The sequence below is a fragment of the Akebia trifoliata genome, chromosome 12 (genome assembly GCF_017979445.1).
Source record: "Akebia trifoliata isolate Shusen 1 chromosome 12, ASM1797944v1, whole genome shotgun sequence".
In the NCBI taxonomy this organism is placed as follows: domain Eukaryota; kingdom Viridiplantae; phylum Streptophyta; class Magnoliopsida; order Ranunculales; family Lardizabalaceae; genus Akebia; species Akebia trifoliata.
This window is the reverse complement of record NC_141386.1, coordinates 1,750,567-1,774,863: the sequence shown is the minus strand read 5'-3', so window position 1 is coordinate 1,774,863 and position 24,297 is coordinate 1,750,567. Positions and strand designations below refer to the sequence as shown.

The 24,297-nt window shown below is 34.4% G+C and overlaps 2 protein-coding genes across 4 annotated transcripts; both read right to left on the bottom strand.

Annotated features, from left to right (window-relative positions):
• Positions 1–330: 330 nt before the first annotated feature.
• On the bottom strand, positions 331–10,682 carry OVA4 (Nucleotidylyl transferase superfamily protein). Of its 2 annotated transcripts, XM_086418839.1 has the most exons (16): positions 10,540–10,682; positions 10,288–10,449; positions 9,635–9,722; positions 9,228–9,269; positions 7,376–7,465; positions 7,145–7,267; positions 6,223–6,294; positions 5,933–6,045; positions 5,790–5,811; positions 5,623–5,688; positions 4,647–4,703; positions 3,673–3,719; positions 3,418–3,499; positions 1,659–1,748; positions 678–848; positions 331–521 (listed from the first exon to the last, which is right to left on the bottom strand). In XM_086418839.1, exons 1-15 carry the CDS (start codon positions 10,605–10,607, stop codon positions 714–716), a joined length of 1,257 nt encoding a protein of 418 aa, XP_086274965.1. In that variant the 5' UTR covers positions 10,608–10,682; the 3' UTR covers positions 331–521; positions 678–713. The 2 variants fall into 2 exon arrangements, with proteins under 2 accessions (XP_086274965.1, XP_086274964.1); XM_086418838.1 differs by having other exon boundaries at positions 331–848.
• A 1,119-nt stretch (positions 10,683–11,801) lies between these two features.
• On the bottom strand, positions 11,802–15,688 carry LOC147388528 (transcription factor MYBS3-like). 2 transcript variants are annotated; one of them, XM_086418943.1, is made up of 4 exons: positions 15,166–15,688; positions 13,631–13,839; positions 12,606–13,152; positions 11,802–12,247 (listed from the first exon to the last, which is right to left on the bottom strand). In XM_086418943.1, the coding sequence occupies exons 1-3, from the start codon at positions 15,467–15,469 to the stop codon at positions 12,619–12,621; spliced, it is 1,047 nt and encodes a 348-aa protein (XP_086275069.1). In that variant the 5' UTR covers positions 15,470–15,688; the 3' UTR covers positions 11,802–12,247; positions 12,606–12,618. The 2 variants fall into 2 exon arrangements, with proteins under 2 accessions (XP_086275069.1, XP_086275068.1); XM_086418942.1 differs by having other exon boundaries at positions 11,802–13,152.
• Positions 15,689–24,297: the final 8,609 nt, after the last annotated feature.

Sequence of the window (24,297 nt, the reverse complement as noted above, 5' to 3'; positions counted from 1 at the left end):
TGTGAACCATGTACAATGCACAGGGGAGAGCGTTATACAAGTGGTAAGTCTGGATTATCTTTCTCATTGTGAGTTGGTGTTTGGTGTCACCTGTTCAGTGAATTTCTCTTTTGTTTGGGCGGAAATCCCCTTTCTTTTCTTACAGGTTTGAAGATTCTTTGGAAATTCACCCCTTCACAATCTATTGGGGCTTGTGGAAAGAAAGAAACGGATCAACGTCCAATGGGAAGGAAAGGGAAGGAAAGTTCGGTGCATAAATTAATTCTTTAGCATTCTTGGTTAATCTTGTCTGCCTTTCCACTTTCACCATCTCAATTATGGACAGAGAAGTTGAAAACTCAAAATTACTTATGCCCAGATGCAGCGGGTGAGCCAAGTTAAATAGTTGAATCTATCTTTACTGAAATAGAAGGGAAAAAAGTAATTAAGCTTACACTATCTAGTGTTGGGAAAAAAAATTAAACCCAGTAGCTATGATGAACAATGTGTTGAACTGCCCAGAACGAGAGAAGTCGAGGTGGCTGCATTGAAGAAATAGCTCTGTTGGACCTTTCTCGATGAATAAACTTTTTTTCATTATATCTTTTATCAAGAATGTGCTCTCGAGATAATCCAAAAACTTGTGGGTGTTGAGGGGAGCAACCAAAAATTAATTTTAAGGTCGCACTCGAACTAACCTTTCACAGAAATTCTTTCTCCAAAATTGATTCTGCTCATCTCCGCAAGAATCCCATGGCTTGATAGACATTATTGAGAGTAGCTTCCGCTATACTAGAAGCTTTTGTAGCTCCCTCCACCAAAACTCTATCCAAGTAACTTGGATCGGACATGATTTCCTTATAGTGAACCTTCAAAAATGTAAAATAAATTATGATGTGGATCCCAAAATCAGTAATAACAGATGATTATAAAATTAAAAAAAACAGTGGTAGAGTGTGTAGTGCTATCAATGCATTAGTTAGATGCACCCAAGTTTTCCTTGTAAAATCATATATGTACATACACATAAGCGAACTTATATAAGCATGCAGTACAAGTTAGATACATGCACCAAAATGTAAATTGTAACCTAAATAAACATATAGATGCATGCATACATACTGTTAGAGATGCACACACAACATACAAGTACCTAGACACATACATAAATTGAAATAATATTAGGGGTTTACCAATACCAATTTGACTGACTAGGGATTGAATCACACATGTTTTGGTGTTGGTCATGTCATAAACCAGAACCAAGTGTGCGTCATCCAAGACTTATCAAGCTTGGTCAGATCAATATTGAGTTGTACCCATTTTGATGTAGACCAAGTTGAACATCCAGCCAAGATTTAGTTCCTTGATGCACACATGTACTCTCAGATCAGTGAAGCAAATGTGCATTATTATAGGTTATTTGCATTCAAAACTATGATGAAAACCATGATTCTTCAACTTGTAGACCAGTTTTGATGGGGTTAGAAGTTTCAGAAATGGGCTGATTTTTTATGGAGATCAGCCCATTCTGAAACTTATAACCCATATAGGACAAAACGTTGGCTACCAACATTGGTTCTTTTCATTGGCTGTTTAACCTGGCCTATATATATAAATACAGGTTCATTAACACAGCAAACAGAGAGTGCCTATCATGGCACCATGAATCCATTTACCTGAATGGGACTTAGATGATTGATCAAAGCATCTGTAAGAAGGGGTTTGAATGTGCCCCAGTTCATATCTTGGCATTCTATAGCGACTTCCTGTAGCAGAGAAATGTTGGTACAAAATGCTCAGTTTATAGACATATAAAAGCTCTAACGAATGCGATGAACAAATAAACGATAAAAGCTTAAAATCGCAAAGTATGTAAACGTCTATAAGTACCCAAACTGATTAAATTGGGGAACCTGTATGATCAAAAATCAACCAAGACTGATATGGGTCCAATACTCTAATCAACAAGGTGGCACAACTGATTAAGAACTGCTGGCATAAAAGTGCGTAAGTTTCTTTTAAGTTTTAAATGTTCCAGAAATCCACAATTTGCAAGGTAAAATCCAAAAGTTGTTTCTTCAGGATATCATTTCACCAAAGGACAAGATTAAGACCCTTTTCTATTTGTATTTTAAAAAAAAAAACAGTTTTAGCAAAAAATATTTCTCAATTTTCCTTCCTTACAACCAACGAAGTTTTCTCACAGGTGAAACATTTCCTCAAATCCTCAACTTACGACTGTCACTAGATAGTAATTGTGTATTAACCACCACATGCATCTAACACATTTTGTCAATAATACCTGGTTTCACATGTAAAAGACAAGTTACAAGAGTCTATTAGTCCTACATTGGTGCTTTTTTGTGTTTCTGGGCATTACAAAGAGCAGACCACAAATTAGCTAGTTTTTGGATGTGCCACATGTAGGGCATAAGGCATACAACAGTCTCAGTTTTATTTTGATAAGAGTTGTGATTTTCTGACGCCCCCTCTGACACACGCCCCCATAAGCCCCTGACATGCTATGGGCTACAACCATAGATTTTTCCATCAGGATACACAACTGTACATCCCCATAACTATGTGCAGTTGTGTATCTTGAGGAAAAGAATCTATGGTTCTAGCACATGCCACGTCAGGGGGTGTCAGAAAATCATTATTCTTTGATAAAGGATGCCAGGTTTCCTATAGTATTTTATTCCTTCCTCACCATCTCTTTAGGTAAGAACAACTTATTTTTAGGCTCAATCCCTAAAATTCCATGTTTTCCTATCAGAAGACCCTTATGATAAATTTATGCTCAGCTACCCCTTCCGTTCAACCAGAAGATCCTTAATTTAAAAATTAAAATCACTCTTTTTCAATGGTATCATCTGATGTATAAGATAATTAGTATGCGATACAGGCAAGACATGGGTGAGACTGTGAATTACAAGTCAGCTTTCCTCAATCCCTGTTGGTACTGAGATGTATCAGGCAAAAAGACTTGGTAGCGGCCAAGACTTGAAACCATGGCATGACCTGAAAGCTACGATATCAACCCTTATAGGTTAAGCATTACTACCTCATCTAGGGTTAGACACATTGCAAAGCAACTTTGAGGTCCTGGGTTTAAGTCTAGCTTACCCATCAAAAAAGTACTACCTCATCTAACAGATTCTGAATATGAAACTATTGAAGTTTTACAAAAAAGAATTGAAAATAAGAATTAGATATGCACTCCTTCATGAAACTCTTTTTCTGTTTCTGCGGACACAGACATGGATACACTGTGATATATAAAATGAATGACCAAAGAAAATATTACAAAGATTGACAGCTAGATATACAAATAGCCCAAATCACGAGTGTATGAGCATAGGAGTAATCCCTATGATAATGCACAAGATGAAGATGATCAGTGCTAATTGCTAAAAACAACATAATTTTTGGTACCTCCTTTGTCTTTCCTGTAATAAGCTGATAAACTGAAAGAAGGTTGTTGCATTCAGGTCTGTCAGGATTGTCAAATTCCAAGCTAGATGACACAAGGTACAAAAGAGTCAAGCTTGTATAGAAAATTGATCATATTAATTACAGGGTACATAGGAAAATCTTATGTGAGAAAGAAAACTGTATCAAATTCTGCACAAGTGCCATGTGAAGTATCATAAAAGAAACCTCAAGACAAAAAATAGAGTGACTACTGACCCAGGAAATGAATCAGTTTTGCAACGTTTTATCTTGTTTGCTAGTACCTGCAAAATCAACATGTAGACACAGACCAAGTTGAAGACGTGGAGCAAAAGAAACCATTGGTCCTAAAGCCAGTAAATTTAATTAAACGATTGGTCCTAAAAGGCAATGAGACGGATTCGTCATTACAATAATGCACTAAAGAAGTTAGTACAGATAATTTGTAATTACATTTACAAACGTGCATATTGTAATTACATTTACTTAGATATGTAAACCGGGTTTAAATTGAGAGCTGCTATTGGCACTCCAACTTTTACTTATCACACCCTAATTCTTAAATTATTTATCACTCTAATTAAAGATTGAAACACACCATTCAAACAACACAAAAGATCAGTTCAAGTTATTACCTCAACATTATAACACATTCAAACAACTTCAACAGTTCTTTACAATTAGGATTAGACTCATATAAAATCTAAATCAAACAAATAGATATCAAAACAGAGAGTTTCTATTGGCACCCCAACTTTCACTTCTCAGCCATTGCTTATTTTTTATTTATGGTGTAATAAGTAAAAGTCGGGGTGCCAATAGCAGTTCTCTTTAAATTTCAGCCAACTAGTGAACTGACTAGTCCAATACAGGGGGATTGGGGGCATAGAACACAAATCTATTATACAAGCAACCTAGCAGAGTCACATATACTTACAAATAAATGATAACATCACTTGGTTGACTCATTGTTGAATGGACACCAACTTATCTCATTTTTTCCATAGACCAAGGTGAAACTCGGTTTTTCGTTCATGAGTTTAGCAAGCAAGATGAGAGCATTGTGGCAAGTGTAGCAATCATTTCTCCACTAACTCACACACATTTGTACCTCCAAAGCATGCATCATTGGTTCATACATTCACTAAATGCCTCTGAAGTTACAGAGGTTTTCTATAATAGAGACATGCAAGGACAAGGAGGTGCCTTACATCTTTCGGGTCAAGTAGATTGATGCGGGACAGGTCAGACGCAGCAGACTTGGACATCTATAGATAAGAACCGACAGAAAGAGTCAGTAGATAACAAATAAATCCCATGATATGAAATAATATGTTAAGAAGAAAAATTGGCTGATTTTATGAATTCAAAAAAAAAAAAAAAAAAAATCAGAGTTAGTAGGTGCAGAATAGGTATAACCATTCTAACATATAATGTCCTGTCTTTATTTATTTACTTATGAATAAAGATATTTTATTAAATCATCAAAAGAAACGGGTTGAGATGACCCCACAAGGGCATTAGAACACACACATCCCATCTAACTAAAAAAAATCCTCAAAGAAGACTCCCTTGAACTTAGGGCTTAGAATGGGTCGGGTTTGGGCCCAATATGTGTCTACTCATATCCATATCCAGATTTTTAATTCGGATTCCAAACCCAGATCCGGATTGCATCCTATTAGCTCAAACCATGTCCGATTTTTATTTTTTTTCATTAAACCCATATCTGGATCCGATCCAACTGAATTAATTGATTTGGGTCAGATAATTTCAAATTATTACAAAGTAATTATAAAAAAATGAGGCTTAAATGTGATTTGAACTCAAGACCTCTCCCTTTTTGAAAAGAAGCTTTGACCACTACACCTAATACTCATTTGTTGATGAATGATAGACTAAAAAATATAAAAATATAACATACAACATACAAAATAATATATCATTCAGATATAAACGGATATATGGATGGGTCCATATCCAACTCTGGTCAAGGGACATCAACCCATATCCGACCCATATTTTAATTCGGATATGCTTGAAGAAACTAAATCTGCTTAAAATCGGATTCAGATCACTCGAATTTCGGATAAAATCCGACCCATTTTAAGCCCTACTTGAACTCCTTGAAAAGCTCGGCCTAAAAAAGAGTAGCCCCCAACAACAAAATTGAAAATTCCATGGTACCTTGGAAAGACCATCCGTAAGAGACATCACTCGGGCTCCAGTGGGTGGAATAAAGGGTTCAGGAACCTAAAGCAGTAGATGGATTAGAGTATGAGTCCCTCAAGTTTTATCATGATTCTTCAAGCCAAGTGAATCATATCAATCAGGTGTCAAGTAATGGAATCCACCTTAAAAATTGCACCACCCCGCCTGTTGCCAGAAGAACATATGAAGTCAACGGTCAAACCCATAATGCAAAGAAAGAGGCATACAAGAGTGAAACGTGAAAGATGGATAATGGTCAAACCCAACTGGAGAATTTCATTTTTACCCTCCCATTTTCTTCCACTTTTTTCCTCCATATAAATAATTTACACGCTCGGCCAGCTCTCGGGTTAGCTCCAGATGTTGTTTCTGATCCTCACCAACTGGGACCAGGTCAGACTGCAAATTCACACTGTAACTAGTAAGAATCAAGTGCTTGTGCAGTTACAAGCATCAAGTAATTTTCTAAGGATTGAACATATTTTTTTTTTCTCAAAACAAAAGGTCTGGAGTAATTGTAAGATTTTATGGAATCATGTTTCCTTTTAATGTAGTGAAGCTTGAACAAAAGATCACCTGATATAAAAGAATATCAGAAGCCATCAAAACGGGATAGGTCAGAAGTGCAACTCCAATATTCTCATCCCCCTACAAAATGATATGAAAGCACCAGTGCTGTGATTTTCTCAAGGAAATTAATGTAATATAGAACCAGGAGCAAATTCAATGTGCATGAGCCAATTTTAGATCAATATTCAAGGGTTCAGTAAAAAAAAAAAAAAGTGGTCTGTTTAAACATGCTTCAACCATACATTATGAAAGTTACATCTAGAATGCAATTCATTCATGTTTCTACTTCCTTCCTTCCAATAGAAAAATAATAAGAAAATTCAATGGCTGCACTTGATAGGGGAAAACTACGACAACATTGACTATAGCCTGACATGGGTAAGGGAACAACTGACAGGGCCAACACAGAGGGTCTTAAATCAGATGGACAGTCTAGATTCACCACATCAGCTCTCCATAATAAAAGGAAACCCCACCGGTTCAGCGAAGGTGGGTTGGTCTGACTTTTATTGGCTGAAATAGCCTGTAATGCATTTAATCGCTTTGGCCAGAGTAAAAATGACCTTGGCCATATATATAGGAGATTATCCTCACAAGTTAAACAAAAAATCAGGCTTCAACTCATCTCTGTACGGGCCCAAAAGCCCACATGAAAACCATTAGTATATCCTGACCATATATTCTTTGGGACTTTCCGAAATGATGGGACAAAAGTATAGATTAAAGTGGGGAGGGGGGATTGGTGAGTCCCAACCCCAACCCACGTGCGTGTGTGAGGAAAATAGAATACCTTATAGTAAACCCAACGGGGACCCTAGATTTCCTCACTAAGAAATATATGCATGAGCTCTAAAACTAAAACGAAAAGAAATGTATAAAAGGTATTAAAAAAAAACATCACTAGAGCAGTCACACAGCCACAACGCACCGCCTTGCGAGATTTCTCTTTAAATTGGATCATTTTATTCAGCCAGCCAATCGGCGTGGCAGAACTCAGCAGCCACATCAGTTCTACATGGGCGCGCACATGAGATTGCACAAAGACGGAAGCCTACAGGAACAATTTGAAATGAGAATGCAATTTTCTGATAGAACATAACAAGTACAAGTACCCATTTTGAGATGGCATACAATAGAAATACAAAGAGCTACCCTAGACCTTGGAGGTGTCCACACCACATGCCAGATAAATTGCTGCTGTATCCCTGGTTGCTTTGGATAGTTGTTGTGTTTCATATGGTAGAGTTATCTGTGGATGATGAAAATCAGAGAGGTCGTAGATACTTCAAGATAAACACAAAAAAGTAAAAGAAAATAAGTAACAACTTCAATAATGCCGATTGAGAGCTGGATCAATTTTTAAATATGAGGGTGTGGGGCATATGCCTCATGATGCCTTTTTTCCATTTTAGATGAATTTTAAAAATAAAATCAATAATATAATAAATTTAGTAAATATGAGTAGTTTGACAAAAATGAAAAAGCATTGATCCACTTCCAATTTCGAAAGTTTTTTTTATTTACTTCTGTCGATGTCACTTAATAGATTACTATTGTCGAACTAAGTGTTAAGAATGAACAAAACATATATATGAGTGGGCTAGTGGGATTTCTTGGCTATCGTGTAGTTGTAGAGCTTGGAGGAGTATTCTCAGTGCATCCTTGGATTTCTAAACAAAATTTGTTAGAAAGTGGGTAAAGATGATAGAGTTTGTTTTTGGGAGGACAATGGTGTCAAAAAGTTCCTTTTAAAAATGATTTTCAGACTTTCTTGAGAGGATTTATCTGGTAACATTTGGATTGGGAGAAATCTGAATGATTGAGAGATTAACTCTATATACAAGCATGTTACCAGTATCAAATGGTTCTTTCATTATTGAATGAAGATAATAGAAAGAGGCCTACAAGAAAAACGGAATATTCGTCATAAGGTCCGTTTATTCTGTTATGACTATTTTCCACTTGAAAAACAATTCTCAGACTCATTTGTTTGAGGATCCAATGTCACTATCTATGGCCCTTGCTTGTTTTTCTCCTTCACTTGTATCACTTTCTAAGACAAAATCTTTATAGTCAATCACTTGATTGCCCGAAATTGGACTATTATTGAATTTCAGTTTATGTGAAATAATCAACGAATCCATGCAACACCTCTTGTTGCATTGCGTTGCATCCTTGCTAGAGAGATTTGGGGGCTGGTCTTCTCCCAATTGAAGTGTTCAGTTTTTGTCGACCGCTACTTTTTCTTGTAAAGGGTGTATGTTGGAGGATAATTATCTCAACATACTGGGGTGTTTGGATGCAATGAACCGAGAGGATCTTCACCCGCAAAGAAGTGCACATTATTGTTCTTCAATTAAATAGCTCATGCATACGTTGTAGTTGATTCATGGAGATTTTAGAAGGTTGTTATTTGAGGACTTTGTAAGTGGGTTCTCATTGTCAATGGTGTGGGTAGAGTTATGTATTTGTGAGTGTTTTAATGTCTCATTTCAAAGGTGCTCACTTGATATGCATATGTTGATAGTAGCATAATTTAGGTTGTCGTAGCTTAAAAATCAAATCTTCAATTTCTGTTTTCTAATCCCCTCAATAACAATAGGCTATTCTAAATTAACCAAAAACAACAAAGGAAAAAAAAAAAAAAAAAGTGTAGTACGCATGAAGCATTTGCCTTTCCTAATTTTCATTGGATGAGCCATGTCCCTCATGAGCTTTTACACATTTTTAATAATACATAAGAGGTCCTCAGGAAGCCCAACCAAGGAGAGCGTTAAGATTATAGCCAAAATTGCCTTTTAAAACACTTTAACCAAACTTTAAGCGTGGAACTCTTTTCATTGTTAATCTGATTTGGAAAACAAAATGAAATTGCGTCATAACACCTTAATATCTATTGGACAGTCCAGAATAGTAAAGTTTACTTCAAGTTAGATAAATAAATGACACAACTCAAATTGAAATAAATGACGGAATATAAAAATAAAAACCTAATAATATACGAAACATACCGCATGTAGGTCCACAATGAAGAATAGTGTTTCATAAGTATTCTGCATGGAGAGAATCAAAGAATGGATTATCGTATGATGTCGAAATAAAAAAAGCAAGACTTTTAAGCTGCAAGACTGATAAATTAGTGCTGTTCACTTCAGGCTGATATATTCTAGCAACGCAAAATTTTCCAAATTCATAACACCCTTTGTGGAATTGGGATTGGGCTTGCATCCGTAGCTCAGTTGATTAACATTCAAATTGGATTTATTATGATACCAACTTGAACAAAATAAATATAAAGGCATATGAGGACCAACATTATAAACTATTATCTAACAGAAGTAAATAAAGAAATGTGCAAGATATTTGTGAAGAAGACCTCATTATGGAAAAAAAAAAAAAGAAAAGAGAACTATTCAACCTGAAGAAGAATCCAGTTTTTAATCGCACCAAGATAATTTCCAAGGTGTATGGATCCTGTTGGTTGAACTCCAGAAACAATCCTCTTCCTGTAAAATCAAAGATTTCAAAGTAACAGTAAGACAACACAACAAAAAAATTCAATTACACTATGGGTATATCTATCCAAACTTCTTTTTTTGATAGTCAAGCAGGTTAGTGGTTAGTAATTAGTGGGTAAAAAAATGGGTTTTGAACACAGTTTAGTGGTTATCAACTGTAACAGCAACAGACTTTGAGAACTAAGCAAGTTGGCCCATTCACCAATTATCAAGAAAGGGGTTTCTCTTCACTTCAATCCAATCAGATAGTAAGAAATTTAAGAACACCGTTTCTAAAATACATAAGTATGATTTTTGATTTTTTGAGACTAGGATTAGGAATTTGATTTTGAGTTTGAATTATATTGGTTTATTTAAGATTTATAATTTAAATAAATAAGCATTATATGTACATTTGAAAATTAATCAGTAATATTAATATAATCCTTTGGATTTAGAATCTGCCATTTTTTTTTTCTCTATTTAAATTAAAAATCAGATCTTTGAAGAGAATAGTACACAATGTGTAAATTTCAGGAAAGAATTAAAATTGATCGAAGGTGGAAACACTTACTTTACAGAACTCAAAGTAGAATTCTCAGAAGTTTTGTTTGTTTGCGAGAGCGGAAGAGTACAGCGGCATCGAAAACCAGTGTTGCCGAATCGATTTGGGAAACTTTGAGGATAAGTTCGTAACGGATTTTTCAAGTATCGGGTTGCAATTCCACCGCTTGATCTGCTCGTAATTATTCAAACAAACAAAAAAATTAAAAATTTTAAAATAAAAGATGTGAGAGAGAGAGAGAGAGAGAGAGAGAGAAATCACATTGAAGAGGCGAAAGGAGGAGAAGTGTTGGAGAGGATGAGAAACTGAGAGAGAGCTGAGCGTCCCATATTTTTCCTTCAATCCGAAGCGAAGGAGAGAGAGAGAGAGAGAGAGATTATAAAAGCTGAACGATTTAACACTCACAGGGCCACAGCAAGCTATACACGACGATAATCTAATCTGCCTATTTTTAGGGTAATTATAAAAGCACCCCTACGAATTAATAAGGGCACCCCACACTATTGCCAATTTATTTGTCTAATATGTGTTAAAAGTTTTGAAATGAGCTGATTTGAACATTCTCACCAAAAATCGTCGCATTCCAAAACGTCTTAACCTAATTAAAATTGATTTTGAAAAAAGAAAAGAGATAATTTACAATTCTTAAACTTATTTTAATGGAGTTAGAAATTTTAGAATTGACTGTTTTTTGGTGAGGATAATCTCTCATCAAACAAATTATCTTCACCAAAAATCAGTTCATTTCAAAACTTTTAACCCATGTAAAACAAATTGGCTATGGCGTGGGTTGATCTTATTAATTTGTGGGGTGTTTTTATAAATACCTTATTTTTGCAATTAGGATGTGAGTTGCCCTTATTAATTCGTGGGGTGTTTTTATAATTGCATTGTGATATCATAATAAACTTAATTATTATTTATCGAAAGGAGATTATTAACCGTGGTGATACGCCCTTATTATAGGTTGCTGTGTACTTTTTGATCTATCCGAGTTTGGCATATAGTAAGGAATGGCTATCTATGGGTCAGGTTTAGATCTGATTGGCATAAAACTGGTATCAATCCTATAAAAAATTTATTGGATCCGGACTGATCAGATCAGTTATTTTAAGCTTCAATAATATAATACGAGCTGTAATGATCAGAAATCAATATTTTGACATCTAAATGATATAAAATAAAATGTTTAAACACATAATCTCTGATGATCAAATCCGTTACAGATCAGGATCTGATTGATCCAAAACCAATCAGATAAGTTATCAAATTTGGTCTGATAAAAATTCATATTCTTGATCCAGACTTGGAGTAATTGAACGGGATTTTGATCTGATTAAATCCAATGACAATAATACAATGAGAACGTTTATGGCAACTTAATTCAAATTAATCAGGACATCTTGTTCTTTAAATTTCCCATTTCATAATAGATGTTTTCTCTCGAGACACACAACTGTACATATATGTATAATTGTGTATCCTGAGACCATATCAGGGAGCGAGCATCAAGACGTATGTCAGAGAGAAAACAAAAAATTATATATAAACATAACAAAGATGGTGATGTTAGGATGGTCAAGTGGAAATTTTAAGAATAATGAAATTAGAAATAGAGATGTTCATGACACTGTTAAGTCTTAAAATAAAAGAAAATCCATTGAGAACAGTTTAAGAGAAATGTAGAAGTTGAAGATTTATCTTCCACAGCTCTATCAGTGTGACAAGTCTTCAACTTGGAACCGTATTCTACATGACTTGTCAACGTTGACATCCGAGGTTTCTCTATCTTCCATAGGTCAATCAGTGTAACAAGTCTTCAACACGGAAACTTCCATAGTCAATCAGTTTAACAAGTCTTCCACACGGAATGGTGTTCTGCATCTGTCACGTAACATAATCCTTTTGTCCCACCAATCCTTTACTCTCTTAAGTCATTTTCCTCTGCTGTGCCAATTCCCAACTCCCCCTATACGAGGAGTTAATTGTGTAAGACGACTTTGGGAACCCCGTTAAAAAGCATACTTGACAATAAAAGCTCTCTACAAAAGTGGCTTAAGAGGTTTCGGGTGTTGGGTTAAATGGATTACATATGCCACTCAAGGACAGAGGAAACGACCCTCCGAAGCTCACAAGCTACCAAATCGTAATAACCAAAAAGAGGCATTTTGTTGCTAGATCTAACTACTCATTTAGTAAAACCCCTTATTACAGTTAGGAAGAGAAATACTTGTCTGGATTGTCTTTAAAATTGAATTACAAGAGGGCAAGTATATACACCAAAAACGACAAAAAGAAAAAAAAAAAACCATAAACAAAATATCAACCTTACTACTTGCTTCAAACTGCAGGGATTGCGTTACTATCGCTCTTGCTCAAATCTGGTCCACTAACCGGTTGGTTAGCATGGAACGCCGACTGCCTCGAAGGAGCTCCAACCAATTTCTTGGACAGCGGTGATGGTTCTATACGGCCAGACACAGTTGTTTCCAAAGTAAGCTTAGACATACCCACAAGTTCATCTACATTAACGGGATCCTTAGAAAGGATTGGGGTTGGCTTTAGGACTTGATGATGAGAAATCTCGTTCCCCTTCTCTTCTTCGGCTGGGGATAGATTTGGCGGCCACATTCGAAATGGGTATGGGAAGGACATATATGTCGGGAAAAATGCAGGCATGAATGGTGTGACTTCGTTATACGTTGTGGTTTCTTCGGCTTCTGTAGGGGTCTCATTGGAGTTGGTTTCCATAGGTTCACATTCGTGGTTGGGAGAGAGGGGGAATGGAGGTAATGGATTTAAATTATCGATTTCACCTGCTTGGGAAGAATGGAGCACGAATGGTTCTTCTACCACGGATGCTGGGTCGATCGACTGAAATAAAAATACAAACAACAGGAGAAAAAAATTGATTAAGAAAACTGCTATTGGCACCCCAACTTTTACTTATTATACCCTAATTTCCCACACCCCAATTAAAGAATAAAACACTCTCTTCGAACATTTAAAAGGTTTGGCTCAAATTATAATCTCAACATTACAAGACATTATAACATTTAAACAATTTCAGTAGTTGTTTACCATTATGATTAGGCTCATATAAAATCCTAAACTCAAAAAAAATATAGAAATCTAGTGAAAAAACAAGAGCGCTTCTATTGGCACCCCAACTTTTACTTATTCTCAATCATTCATTTACCTTTTTTATTTTTAATTGGGGTATAATAAGTAAAAGTTGGAGTGCCAATAGCAGCTCTCTCGATTAATCACCAAATATTTATTATAAATGAACTATTATGGTCACAGTACCATCAAATTCCACGAAAATGAAAATACAAGATGTAAGACGCACCATGTCTGGGGCCATGTCAAATAGGCTGGAGCGTCTCTTTCTTCGGGTAGCATTACTCTGCCTGATGAAATACTTCTGGGCATGGCTGGCTACCTGGGTAGGAGTCCTTGAGATGACAAAATTACGGGCAATCCCACGCCAATCTCCTTTCCCCAACTTCTGGAGACCCTTTAAGAACAATCGGTGCTCTTCTTCCGTCCATGGGATGCCTAAAACCAAATCAAATTGACAATGAGTGGAAATGCAATCGTTATTTATGAGAAGGTTTGTAGTCCTCACAAGTCAAATGTACGGGCGTGAAATAAATTCTAATTACCACTTGTCTTGTAACGAGGAGGGTTTCTTCAAAATTTTAAAGTGCCTTGCTCGCTTCAAAGTCATACTCTGAATTGAGAGATTCAACCTCACAAAGTAATCTAAATCTCAACTTCAACCAAGAATGACAAAACTGGTAACTGAAAATGACTAGTTTTGCAACAAGTTTAGCAACAACCTCACATGGCATTCCTAAACTCAGCTTAAAGCTCACAAAGAAGTGCTACTGTTTTTTTCTTTACATATGAAACAAAGACATTCTATTTAAAATTTACCTTGTCACTCACATGTCAATCAAACACACGGAAATACTATTTTTCGAAGAAAATAAAATCTTAATCTTTTTTTTTTTTTTTTTGGGGGGGGGGGGGGGGGGGGGGGGGTGGTTTATGACGTTTTGATCTATTTCATCTTTAACTAATACATTCTTATCTGACTAAAGTAGATTAAAAATTTATCTCTAATTTGCATATGAGATTGAAGCCAAAGAAGATGATACCCAAACACTACAACTGCTATTTAAATAAATAAATAAAAATCCAGAAACTAATTTACTATGAAATGAAAACAGCTTCTCATCATAAGCAATGTTAGATGTCATAACTAATAATACCAGAAATAATGAAATTCCTTGTGAAACAAAAAATAAATAATATAACAAAGCAGAAAACAAAACAGAGAAATCCATTATATATAACCAAACAATTATAAAATATTTATGATTAATAAAACAACTGAGAACAATTAGGAAATATCCAAGCACCTAAGAATGCTGGAACTGAGCCAACTATATCAGATTAAATTTGGCTGAAACTAAGTTTCATAGCTTCGCATTCGTTAGGTGTTGGTACTTTCACGGCTTATGGGGAACATCTCTCTTCATAAATTCTCTAGATCTCCAATTTTTACCTCAACCCTCCAAAAAAAGAGCTTTTTTAAGTAATTTTTTTTGGGGGTGAAGAAAACGGCAATCGAAACAGCCCCTTATGAGTATCCGATCCAGGAAATTTAAAGATTTTTCATTCCTAGAAAGCCCACTGGTCTCCTAAAATACCAAATTAAACCCTTCAAAATAAACAAAAAATCCTAAACTTAGAACGTAAGACGACAGAAGAGTCATCAACAGAAGTACAGAACCTCCCCACAAATAAAAAAAACATCAAAACCTAATTAACAAAACTCAAAAAATCCAAAAATAAAATTTCAGGATTCAGGAATACCTTTCTTTCGATCGCCGCGGTAATTAGAAGAGCAAGAAGTGTGCGCAGGATCATCAGAAACGTAACCTTCAGCAACAGGTCTCGAATCTCGAAGATGATCAGAAGGAGGGGAACTAGGGTTTGGAGAAGCCGCAGCAGATGAAGACGAGTGGTAGTGAGCCGAGGAGAGATTCCCCATACTCGCACTCTTCTTCATAGACGACCCATCTGTGAGTCGAACCCCAAAAAGCTTCACACCTCCTCTCGTTGGACACGTTCGCGAATTGTGTCCATTGTTGCTGCAATGAGAGCATCTCCGAGTCATCTCACCTCCACCACACCACAACCACAACAACGCTGTAACTCGTTTCGCAATCTTACAGAATCGATCAAATGGTCAACGAAATCAGATAGTGGTCAACAGAATCAATGGACGTGGATCCAAGATGGAGTTGCAGAGACAGAGATCTAGAGAGAGAGAGACAAAAAAAACAGTTTTTTTTTATGGGGAGGAGACGGAAGAAGAGCAGAGAAGGTTTGCATATTTGGGCAAAAATGTTTTCGCTTTAATAGGTGTTTAATTTTGACTATTTTGGGTGAAACAAGGCTTTGATTTTGGAGAATTTACGGATTAGGGTAGACTAGGACACGTGGTGGTCTTTAGTTTATTTATCAAATTGGAGAAAGAAAAAGGAGTCTTCGATGGGGAGGAGATAATGTCCAGGTGTTGGCGTTTACTTGTTTGAGCATTCACATTAGAGAGAATGGTATATTATGCAAACGGGAGTATTGAAAAAATATACACTGATCATCAAAATCGTTGATCACAGATCAAGTAATTGATAAAAGCTATGATCTGATCTAGGTCAAAGGATTTCTCATTTATTGGTTCAGAGATGGATTGATGTGATCTTGATTTCATTTTTGAACTTTTGAAGAATTGGTCTAAAGCTCTAGAAACTTTGGATCTAGATAATACAAAACCCGAAACCGATCCATTATAGGATGGGGAATCTAAGTTCTGATATGTGATAATGATTAGGTTTGATAACGTTTGTTTTGGATAAAATATTTTATAATTTAATAGATCCTCGTCGATTAAATATTCTATACAAATCTTGGCACATGCAAAGGCACGAATATGAAAAGGATTTATTTCTAATTTAAATTTAAAAATTAAATAAAGTAATCTTATGTGAGATCCAAATTTAACTTTCTTCACCCTCTCTCATTATAATAATAAGAGTCTTGGTGGAGTGACTTCAAGAATATACCTCATATCTCACTTTTCTTAATCCAAAAGTGTGTGGGAGGCATAGATGTTTTTTCACTTGTAAAAGAAAAAAAAACATCTATGATTCTTGTGAAGGATATTTCTCGTTAGGTACTAAGGGGTGATACGTGACACATAGGAATTCGAATTAGGCATGGAGATTTGAGTCAATTCCTCGAAGGGTAAGCTTAGTGACTCGGTCATAAACCAACTATAGGTTCGAGTCATAGTTGGTCAGAAAAATATTGGGTCAAAGACACATGATAAAGCCGTTCAATCAGCTCAAATCCCTAAAAAATCAGGGATTAAAAAAAAATTTGTTAAAATCTTGGTAAGAAAAAATCCTAATGAAAAAGAAACGTATGAGGATAGCGTATTGAGTAGATATGTTTTAAAATCATCAATTAAAATCTCCTTCTAAATTGGATAAGGGTAAAATCAGTAACAGGATTTAAAGGGATCCTAGAATTTCATCTCTATAAATAGATGGACAGAGATATAAAAAAGTATGACTTCTCCCCATTCTAATTTTTTACACAATCTTTATACTAAGATTCTAATTTGGACGTTGGAGAGGTTGTTGCAGACACACCCAAAGACACGAGGAGAGGAGATCGCGAGGCATCATCACAGATCTTAAGATAGCACAAGTTTTTACTTTTACAATTCTCACATACTTCCATAGGAAAGTGGATATAAGGTACATTCTTGAGGTCACTTCAACATTATTTTAATAATAAAGATATGAAATTTAATAATATTTTGTATGTCATTTAGATTGATTTAACTTTTTATTTTTATTTTTATAAATACAAGTGATTGATCTAATTTGGATATGGAATTAATAACTAATAATGAATCTCTTAGGAAAATCAATTTGAGAAAGACAATTTTTTCAATCACCAAAACCTTCACAATTAAAGTTGAATCACCTGAAAGTTTTTTCTTAAGAAAAATGTTGAATTAACTTTGTTGGACATTGCGTTAAACACTGTGCTGACATGGCAATGTGCATCGAAGCATAGATTTTTTTCCTTGTATCTCGAGAAAAAATATTTATAAGGCACACTGTCATGTCAATGCAATGTTGAACACAACGTCCAACAAAGTCAATTTAAAACGATTCCTTTCTTAAAACTATAGATCACCTTTTTATCCATAAAAGAGTGTCACCATTCAAATTCCTATAAGATTATTATCCACATTTGTTGAACCATAAAAAAAAACATCTACATTTATCTTTAAATAATAGTGGACTCAAGTCATCATTTACGATATCTGGGTCTGAGTGGATAATTTGCTCCCAAACTGGCTTAATACCGAGATTTGATAAAACCCGACAAAGGTTTTGATCCGAATGGTTTTGGTTCCGATCCTTATTGGATCAGTCCAAGGTCGATCCCAACTGATCCGGACCTGTTCCATCTTTGACCCGAGGAATGAGACAGCTAATGGTGTTTGATGGTACCGTGGTAGTCTGAACGAGGAACATGGAATAATTTTCAGATTGGATTATTAATTATTTGAGAAACGTGGAGAAATGTACGGCTAGGATAGGTAATCTTCAGACATGAAGTTTAGATAAAATTACGAAAATAGGACCTCGAAATGGAATTTGATACTTGTAGACTATAGGTTTGCTTTAGTAAAAGAGTCGTGATAATCTAACTCCTCCACGTGGCATATTCTAGAACCATATATTTCCTCGGGATACATATCACACATATTATTACCCTTAGTAAAATGACGGATATGTCCTTTAATGCCATGTAAATAAAGTTTGCCGCACAGTATAAAATGGTACTTTTAGATAGAAAGCATGAGAGCTAATGAAAACAAGCCACGTGGCTTCAAAGATGATCGTATACGAGATATCCTCAATGATTGGTCGATCTTTTCCATCGTCACGCGTTTCTCACTTATCTCCTCTTGATTGTGTGTGTTTTAAGGTCTTTAAATATGATGACATGTCACATCGGATTGAATCTCGTTTAAAGGTTAATTTGTGGACTCATATCTTATCTTATCTTAGACTAAACAGCTTGATTTTATATTAAATTAAACAATACTATAAGACAAATTATATGTTAATTATAATCCCAATTCCCAAACTGTCTCAACCCTAATAAGTTAAGTTTGACTACCTATAAGTTTAATTTTTCTAACCATCACAAGCTATGATTGCTAGGAATCCCTTTTCAAGGGAATTTGAATTATTTGGGAAAATAATACATTCTTGATGTAATTTTAATAAGAATTAAAATCTATCATGACTTTTAGATAAATGTGATTTTTATGCGTCCAAATGGTATTAAATTAGGTGTCCATTGACTACATTTAATTCAGTTCCCATTGGGTCAAGTCATATCTTATCTTAAGAGACTTTTATCATTCTTTTTGTATGGTTGTCCTTGAAGCATATACCTTCGCGAAAGGATAAGTCAATAAGATTCACTTATCTATATAATGATCTAATGGAATATTTTTCAAATTGATTAGAAACAATGGATATTTCTTTAAAAAAAACTTAAAAATAATAATATTAAAAAACTTGGTCGTACATTAGGCAAGTCAAGTATATTGTGAAACTCGATCAAATTCAACGAACCATTAATTGGGTCCAATTTTCAAAACACTAATGTAGTATGTGAGTTAAAATGGAATTTCAGACAAAAACACACATGACCTCAATTGCGTTAACACAAAATCCAACTGTCAGAATTGTGTATATCTTGAAATACTTATCTCGAAAAAAAATTCTTGATTGTTTGTTTTTGTGTTTATACTGTTGACTATCTGGTGCCATGCATATGTAGAGTAGAAAGTTTTAAATAATTTTTTAAAAAATCGTCATTTTAACCCTTAATAATTTATATCAAAACTCTTGACTTTTCTTTCCTACCCATTATTCAAATTTATTTGATAAAGGTAAAAATAATATTTTAATCAATTTAAAAGATGAAAGGATTGATAAAATTAAATAATTATTTAAATTATGTATAAAATAAATTGCAATCTTATTGACAAAACACAAGGTAAAAGAAGAATAATTTGAGGGAGTGGAATCAAGGTTCTTTTTTATATGGAGATATCATTCCTTTATAGTCTTTTATAGAAGACTATGGTCAAAAGAGATAAAATATGTTATCTTGAGTTTAAAAAATCCATATTTTATTTAAGAAATAAAGTAAGAAAAATCCAAACTTGTATAAACTTTATATGTGTTAGACCCTAAGGAGATAAAATATGTTATCTTGAGTTAGAAGAATCCATATTTTATTTAGGAAATAAAGTATAAAAATCCAAACTTGCATAAACTTTATATGTTAGACTCTAAGGAGATAAAATATGTTATCTTCTTGAGTGTAAGAGTTCCAGGAATCTTTGAGACTATTTTATAATTAAAAGACAAAAAAACAAAAAAAGAAAGATGATCTTATCTTTTCTTGGGATGACTAATTTTGCAAGCAAAGCTGATGGAGAGAAGAAGTATATGGAATGGAGATGTGTGACATCTTAACCGAATCTAATATCACTAATAAATGCCCAAAAGTCAAGAACCCACACATCGCTCAAGCTGCCCTCGCGATTGTGGGAATCCATCCTTATCAGCAAACGTGGAAAATGGTAGCTTTGACTGGATATCTGGTACATCGTACATGGTCGGTTGTAGTTGGCGTCTCCAATTTCGTTGCAAGCTTAGTACACGTTTGGAAGCGCTTCTCAACCCAAAAAAAAAAAAAAAAAAGATTTTCAGTTATAGTTTAATAAACAAGAATAATGACTTTCTGACTTCCCCCACCAACTCTCCTAACGTAGCATTTGCATAGAATTATAGATTAATTTTTCTTGGGATACACAACTGCACATATATATGGAGATGTGCAATTCTGTATCCCGAGAAAATCTATGATTCTTATGTACATGTCGTGTTAGGAGAGTATGACAGGAGTATGTTAAAGGGCGTAGGCAGATTATCAAGATGCATAGATAAAAAAATTGCTTTGCTTCTCGTTGTAGAAACATAAGATATGTATGAGTCCCATACAAATTGGGTGGAAAATTAAATTTCTCAAGAAAATGATGTTTTTAGGCATATAATTTTGGACTTTTCCTGAAATTTAGTTCTAATTTTCCAACCCATTAGTTGGAAGGAAAAAAGTGATTTTTTCATCTCCTAACGTTAATATCTCATGAATTGGATCTATCCCTGAAACTAAAATAAAAAAAATGCGAACTCTCTTTTTGATATTTTTCGGGGTGTAATCAAACATTGAAATTCAATTTTCCATAGAATTTATTTATCCACAAAATTCAGTTTTCATGACCATTTTTTCAAAAAATTCATATTTCCTTAAAAAACAAATTCTCGCCAATCATGTACAACTAAACAATTGAAAATCACATCTTCCAACAAAAATTATTTTCTTTCCGATCTTTCATGTACAAATCATACAAAGCCCTAATCTCTCAAGTTTGCAAACCAACTAAAGTTTAAAAATCTTACTTTGGAGTAAGGTTTCATTTAAGGTAAAAATGGAAACAATCCACTTGTCCTGAGAGGTTGGTTCAATGGGAATTTTGGACCGATAAGTGGTTAATGCCCGTAGGTCATGAGTTCAATACCCAATATGAGTATTAATTCCTTAGGGGACACCCTCACTTACCTAGTGCGTATGATGTGTGGGTGTTGCACATGACCCAGGACTAGTACTTGGACAAGACCATGGTCTATGGACTGGACAAAGCCTATGTACGGGTCTGCTCCATTGTCTACGAGGATACCCAATTATAAATAATAATAATAAAAATAAATAAAAATGGAAACAATTTCGAACAAATATTTTGATATAATCTTAAACATGCCAGAAATTCAATGTTCTAGCGTCCATGTTACATTTTGGTCTCAACTAAAATCACTATATTGAAACATTTTGAAATGGAATGAAACTTTGAGTTACATTTACATGGGAATCCAAAACTAACTTTATATGTTTGAAATTTATATTTAGAGGAGTAAGTTCTAGAAAGTTAAAATTCCTGCTATTCTTCTTATGAGTGATATATAGGATGAGATTAACTTCATGTTAGTGAACTATAGCAAGCTATGTTGGATTTATATGTTATGATTCATACTTTAAATATATTATGTAATTGGTTCATAAGATCACATACCAATTAAATGAGTGCGGATGTAGGGCCACTTTTAATAAAATTTGATTTTAATCAAGAGAGCGGTCAAACTATGGAATTTAAGGAGCCAAAGATATAACACAGACAAACTCTCTTAAATGGTTATATGCATGATTGGGTCAAGAAAAACTTTGAAGTTCTTGCATTAATCTAACGTTTGAGTCCAAAAGTAGACATTTGGATTTATGCACATTAATTTTTTTGACTCCCCCATGTCCACAGGTTGATCCGATCTTCTTCACTATGAGATATCAAAGAAGAATAATATAAGAAGAAAAACTCGAGTCTGAATCTCAAACCCAAACCCTGAGACCCTTGTACACCTCTCCCTTATCCCTCTCAAAGCCCCAAAAAACCCTAATAATAAAAAATGTCTTACATAATACTACTTATAACGTTTCGAGAAAGAAAAATAGCCTAACCATTAAACTAAAACATAATCTAATAACGGATATAAAAAAAATCAAAAAAGAGGAAACTTAGCATAACAATTCTATAGGTTTATGATAATGGCAAAAAATGGCCACTTTATTTTAATACTCAAAACAGGTCTATTTGCTACAATAATTCATGTTTTTAGACAAAAATGCCCTCTCCTACAAATTTTCTAATAAATCCTTAAAAATAATCTTCTAAATTGTAACTTTCTCCCTCCCAACATTTTATTCCTTCGAAATAGAGACATATTCATTATCTTTAACCAAAACCTACCAATAAATCATCAAAGTTCACCAAAGAGACTCTAGATTCGAGGAACAATAGTGAACATTGTAGCTACGCACTCTCGTGTTTGATTCATAATCTATTGAAGATTTCAACTAAATGTTATCAATCTTTGCTCTATTTTACTCTTTTTTTTTTTTATTTAAATTATTTATATATTCTTATAATCTCGATATAATAGTAGCAAACAAATTGATTTCATAGGATTTTTATGATTTTGTTCATAAAATTTACCTAGTGTCAAACCTTGATGTTGGAATGTATTGTCGAGACTCAACGTTATTTATTGTCGAACCTTGACAAAATTTTCTAACAAATATTTTTTAAGTGAAAAATGTCTACAATGTCGAACCTCAACAATAGGTACCGTCGAGCCTCGATGCTATAATAAATTTCAATGTTTATGAATAAAATTGTAAAAAAATTTGTGAAATCAATTTTCTTTTGCTATCATTTTCCATTTATATAATTATGAATAATAATATGTCAAAATTGTAAGAATATAAAAATTATTTAATTTTTTTTGAAAGAAATAGAGGAGAGATTGATAATCTTTGGTTGAAATCTTCAATAGATCGTGGATCAAACACAAGAATTTATTACTCAAATCTAGAGCCTTTTTTATGAACTCCAATGACTTTCTGGTAAAAAGAATGAATCTCTCTCTCTCAATGATAGAATTTGTTGGGAGGGAGGAAGTTATAATTTAAAATATTATTTTTCAAGGGTTTATTAGAGAAATAATAGGTGATAAAAAAAACATGAGTTATTGTAACAAATAGCCCTTTTGAGTATTAGAAAAAAATTGCCCCTTTTTCGTCATTGCTATAAACCTATGGAATGTCTATGCTAAATGTCCTAAAAAAAACATAAATAACATTTAAGAAGTCATAATGAGAAGAATCCTTAAATCCACAGCTAGAAAACTATTGCGTTCGAAATATCCATCGATTTTATGGACTGAAAATAGTTCACCCATGGCTTAGACCCATAGTTTAGACTTGTTGGAATTTCTCAAACCTACAGTCTTGGGATACAAAATTAGTTGAAAAAAAATGACTTAAAAGAAAGAAATTTACAAGACTTTCTCTCATAGAAAACAATTACAAATACCCTTTTCCTGTACATCCCACCCTAAAATGTGTTTTAAGTGGGTGTAGTGAGCACAAAAGGTGGGTGCAAATATCCTGGGCCAAGTAAAAATTATCCTTGAAAATCCGTGGACTCTCAAGCCTTGGTGCACTGCCCCTTGCAATTTCCCTATTAACTCTGTAGGCCAATAATATTAGGCTCCACAAATATATAACCATACACATAAACCCACTAAGGGCTTGCTGAGATGGTAAGGTTGACTGGTTTGGGTATGCTCCCAAGGTCACACCTTTGAATCCTATATGACCTCCACTAATATCGTTATATTTAACTGCTGTCATGTACAGAGTGATTAGTACACGTAGCCCGTCAAACTAAAAAAATAAAAATAAAATATAGATAAAAATACGCAATTATATTTTCCATTGTTGGAATAACAAATATACTACTTACCTACAAGAAATAAATAAGAGCGGTGCTGGGCGAACTTTGTTTTTCACTGCATTTCACACTGCAGTGATGTGGAGGTGTGCACATAACCATAACCATAGATACTTTTCACTGGTATCTCGAGGAAACACATCCATGGCCACCGCATCAATGCAGTGTGAAACACAGTGACAGACAGAGCCCCTCTTGGATTTTCCAGTAAATAAATATATAAACAAATGACTGCCGATACTGTACTCTAGGGATGCCTATCTAACTCCATATTTGGTTTGACAAATTCTTTTGGGCTAATGATAGTTTGACTCATTCTTTAGTGGATTACTCAAATTCAAACATCTTTATGGACTAGGTTAATGATCGGTTCCTTGGATGGGTTGCAATAAATGCTCTGACCTCCACAAAAAGATGGACCTAAACCCATT